At 49.1% G+C, this 4,740-nt stretch overlaps 1 protein-coding gene across 1 annotated transcript in view; it reads left to right on the forward strand.

Moving 5' to 3' along the window:
- Nucleotides 1–3,451, forward strand: part of GALNT2 (UDP-N-acetyl-alpha-D-galactosamine:polypeptide N-acetylgalactosaminyltransferase 2 (GalNAc-T2)) — a 313,641-nt gene extending 310,190 nt beyond the window's left edge. Inside the window, exon 16 of the mRNA XM_006868576.1 lies at nt 3,103–3,451. Coding sequence (XP_006868638.1) covers nt 3,103–3,258 — 156 coding nt within the window. The 3' untranslated portion in view covers nt 3,259–3,451. The remainder of the gene's footprint in view (nt 1–3,102) is intronic.
- The last annotated feature ends 1,289 nt before the right edge of the window (nt 3,452–4,740 follow it).

A 4,740-nucleotide genomic window follows, 5' to 3' on the forward strand; every position in this document is an offset into this window, starting at 1 on the left:
ACTGAAGAATGGATAAACAAACTGTGGTACATACACACAATGCTACCTTGAAAAATAACAAGAAAGCTGAATGCCACTACCTAACATGGATGAACCTTAAGGACATTATGTTGATTGAAATTAGTCAATCACAAAAGGAGAAATACTGCATAGGACCACTACTGTAAAAGACTTAAGAAAAAGAACCCATACTAATCCACTAACGTGGATTCTTAGCTGGTTGCTGGGACGTAGGGGTTGGGTTAGGGGCGGGAGTGGAAGGTGGAGCACAGGGCAGGGAATAGACACAGGATAGTTTGGGTGTTGGGGAGGGCGGCAATATACAAGTAGTGACTGGGGAATGGAAGAACAAAGCAGATGGGAGAACAGTTAGGCAGGTTTGAATGGGCTAAATGGGACAGAGGTAAAAAATGATGTAGGCACAGCCGTAGAACAACAGGGCTGTAGGATACAGAGATTGAGACATGGTTGGAATGGGGAAAAAGGGAGGAATAATGTTAAGATGCTTGGCTGGCTTTTGAATCTTGGTTTTCCGTGCATTATATTATAAAATAGACACTGGAGGGGGAGAGAAAGGAATAGCCAAAAATATCACCATAGAAAGTTTGTAAGTCCGTCTTCTGCCTATAACTGATTGGAATACCTAAAATGGGGCTACAGTGTGTCCAGTGAAGGAGGTTTCCTGAGGAGCCTCTGCATTACATAAGACTATAAGGTGGAAACCTGAACCACATCCAGATCTTCAGAGGTGGGAAATTTTCCACTTGAAAGGACGAGCAGACCAGCCTGGAACAGCTGGAAAAACAGAAGATACTTCTTGAAAGACCTACAGGAAAAATACAAAATAATAGAGGCAGACCAACTGATTAGTACAAGAACAAGCAAGTTGCTTGCCCAGGAGACATCAAGGCAACTGGTCGAGTCCTCTCAGTGCAAATCCTCTTCCAAGACTAAGATGCAATGGGAATACACGTTCTGATTGGCGACCACGCACGTCACCCATAAGGGGAAGTGAGGGAAAAACAGCAATGAAGCGGCATGCTAAGCCCTACATCCTTTAATAGACTCCTGTGAACCTGGGTGGAGACCTGGTCAGCCAGCAGTGTGGCAAGACCTGGGGACTCATGGGCTCAGAGTCAGTCACACACCACAGAGGACTAGAGTGGAAAGCGAAACATCCAGGTGATAAGAAGAGAGCGGACAGACACAAGAACACCCACACTTGCAGATAATACCCACTTGACCTGGTTTCAATGACTGGAAGATCAGAGCTCAACCCGAAGAAGAAAGAAGAGGAAAAAAGCGTCATCTGATAAAATTTGGTAAACTTGACCTACACCTATAAATGCAGTAACTCAAAAGAGGAAACAAATCCTTGCTACAAGAAATATTCCCACCCCCTCCACACAAAGAGTAAACAGGGATGGCAACTTGGACATTGGCTACCCAAAATGGGGGGAGGGATACAAAGGTAAGAAGTGACTGGCTTACAAGCTTTCAAGAGGGAACCTAGATCCAGAGGGCATGGAGGAAGGTAGAGTCAGTCTCCAGTGAATAGTATCCAGCCTGTCCAGGAAAGGCTGATGAAATGAAATACCGATGGGTCACTTGTGATACAATAGTGAATAATTGTTATCAGGACTGATTGGAAATGTAAAGGTGGACATTTTATAGAAAGGAGGGGAGTGATTAACTTTTCAGTCTAGGAGCGGAGGTCCCTGGGACCATCAGTGGAGAAAAGCGGAGAGCGGGACCCTACCCAGAGAAGCAGTGAGGCCTGAGATGGAGGCAGAGAAGATGACATGGAGAGATGGAGTAGCTGGAGACTTTAGATCCAGAGAGGGAGAGGGACTGTGTGCTGAGGACCATGGGATGGGGAGGGGTAAGGGGTGGATTCAGGCTTGCAGGGTATACCCTTTGGTGGGTGATGATGCATGGACGGGATGGTAACTATGGCAATGAAACCATATATGATAGAATGAATGTAAAACTAATGTTCTCCCATGTAAACTATCACACAATTCACAATAAAACATTTATAATAAAAAGTTCTAAAAAGATTCAGGTTCACATTTATGAGGCTTAGTACACACACACCTCTATAAATACTGACAGACTGCACATATCATTTCTCTGTGCCATTGAGTAAGTCTGGACTCATAGCAACCCTGTATAGGGTTTCCAGGGAGCAGCTGGTAGGTTTGAACTGCAGACTTTGTGGTTCACAGTCCACTGCTTATCCTATTGCGCCACACCAGAAGTCCACTTTTCTATACTGGTTAGAATATTCAAGAGGGCCTAATTAAATTCATGGAAAAATATAATTAAAACTTAAATTTTCCATGCACTTTTTTGACGCCCCCTCCTCCTCTTTTACCTGGAATCCTTATGCATCTGGCATGGTGCTAACTGGAGGCCCACTGCCATCTTGAGTCCAGGGGAAGTGTGTAATGTCGGAAACAGAAACACAAACATGAACAGCCTAGCCAGCGTACATATACTGGAAGCGCAGGACCATCTTCAGGCGTTCCCCACTGTGAGATGGATGGAGCCCAGGGCCTGTCCGAGCCAAGAGCTCCAGCAGACCTTTGTCCAACACTCATTCCAGAGGTCCTCTGCTTCAGCTGAGCATGAGGCCAGAAGTGGGAGCACCAAGGGCCCTAAAGGCCAGCCTGCCTTCCACAGCTAGGGTGGGACTGAATGCCATCTCGGAGCAGGCTGAGTGTGTGAGATGCTTCCCTTGAGTGAAACATCAGCAGACCAGGCCTTCTTGTGAAAGGCTGCAGGTTCCCTATAGCAGATGACTTTGTCAGACCCTTGCCTGCTGACTGCTGGGCAGGTGCATAGAGCACTAGGTCTAGACTAGGGGGCCCACAAGGAGCGGCCGGAGGGAAGAAGACCCCCAAACCTACTCCCTTTCTGGCCTCAGCAGCACCCGGGAACTATGGACCCTAGCTCTCCTGCCTACCACTCTTGCTTAGAGGCCCAGCCAGCTGGTTGGTTGTTCTTAATGCAGCCAGAAGACCCCCAACAAGGGGATCGTTGTCATTCTTTCATTTGGTTCTTGCACTGTTGTTAACACTTCTCCTTCCCGTTTTGCAGAAATGGGAGCAGATTGAGGGCAACTCCAAGCTGCGGCACGTGGGCAGCAACCTGTGCCTGGACAGCCGCCTGGCCAAGAGCGGGGGCCTGAGCGTGGAGGTGTGCGGCCCCGCCTTGTCCCAGCAGTGGAAGTTCTCGCTCAATCTGCAGCAGTAGCCTCAGAGCTGCGCCCCCTGGCTCCAGCCCCACTGGCAGAGTGTTGGCGATCACATTATTGATTATGATTCTTAAACTTTCCACGAAACTATATACCTCAGTATTCCATCACGTCTGAAAGGTGGAGAACTGCAGCCGCGGGTGGAGGCTGTGTGGACCCAGAAGGCAGAGAGAAAAGATAGCAGCGCCTCCCAGGATGCTGGAGCCGCTGGTCGCTCCTCCTTCCAGCCTCCACTTCGTGCTCAGGCAGAGCAGCCGAGCCTCACCCAGGACGGTGACGGACAGTAAAAAGCCACCCACCCGCACACATCCGAGCGTGGGAGGGAGAACAGGATCTAGACGCTGCATCGCAGAGCGGAGGACTCTTGAAATCTCCATGTGTGATCGCATCGAATCATGTCATTTTGCAGGTTGCCGTTCTCCAACCCCAGCCTGCCCCTTCTCCAACCCCAGCCGTCTTCCTAGCCCAGATCCTCCTCCTCCATATAATGTACTTGCTATATTTGAATATGAACTTTTCTATGATGGGACACTAAATATAGCTATATATTAAGAAAGAATTTACAGTCAGTTCCCTATGGTTTCTGCTGGTTGCCATCATTCTGTACAATTTCCACCAAGCAGCCCACACACTCAAGAAGAAGAGGAGGGATGGAGCCCTTTGTGGGCCCCGTTTGCTTCCCAGAGCCTTATCAGCAAGTAGGTGCTACTGTGGCCGGCTGGATGGAGCCCTGACTTCGACTTGCCTGCGGCCAGCCCTTGAGGGGCAGGAGGTATCGGGAGCAGTGGTGAGAGGTGGGCGCTGCCTGCCTGCCCCTCAGGCACCTCTGGCTGCACCTTGGCGTTGCTGCTGTCTCTTGGAATTCACTCTGCGTGCTGTTGGTGTCTACAAACCTGTATGGGTTACTCATTTTGGCAAATATTGTTTTGGGTCTTTTCAAATTAAATTTCTTTTCTCTAAGAAAGCAACAGCCAACCCCACAGCGCCCACTCCGAGCTCTCTGCCCTCCGACAGGGCAGACAGACGGCAGAAGGCAGCCCTCCCATGGACACACTGGGCTAATGAGGATTTGAGCATGGTCAGCTTTCAGAATTCACTGAGCTGCAAGCAGAAGGTGGCTGATTCGTCTCAGTCTGAAAACAAACCTTGTTTACAGCTTCTGTGTAATTGGCGTCCCGGTGTATTAGCAACCCCAGCAAGGTTCCAGCTGTCTTGGCCACCGGAGACCCATCTCCCCCGCTGCCCCACAATGCCCATTTCTGGGAGCTTCAGGTCTTGAATCAGGAAGGGTCAGAATAGAACAAAAGTTCACCAGCTAAGTTACCTTTAGCAGGACTTGGGACAAAAATACAGCAGCCTTGTAGTTAAAGTTGCAGATTTCAGTATAAGCCATGAGATAGTTGTGAACTAACTAGTGAACAGACAGACCACTCACTCAGAATGCTGCCCAGGGTGGCCTAGGAAGCCTCCAGGAGCCTCTG

The sequence above is a fragment of the Chrysochloris asiatica genome, unplaced genomic scaffold (assembly GCF_000296735.1).
Source record: "Chrysochloris asiatica unplaced genomic scaffold, ChrAsi1.0 scaffold00119, whole genome shotgun sequence".
Lineage (NCBI taxonomy): Eukaryota > Metazoa > Chordata > Mammalia > Afrosoricida > Chrysochloridae > Chrysochloris > Chrysochloris asiatica.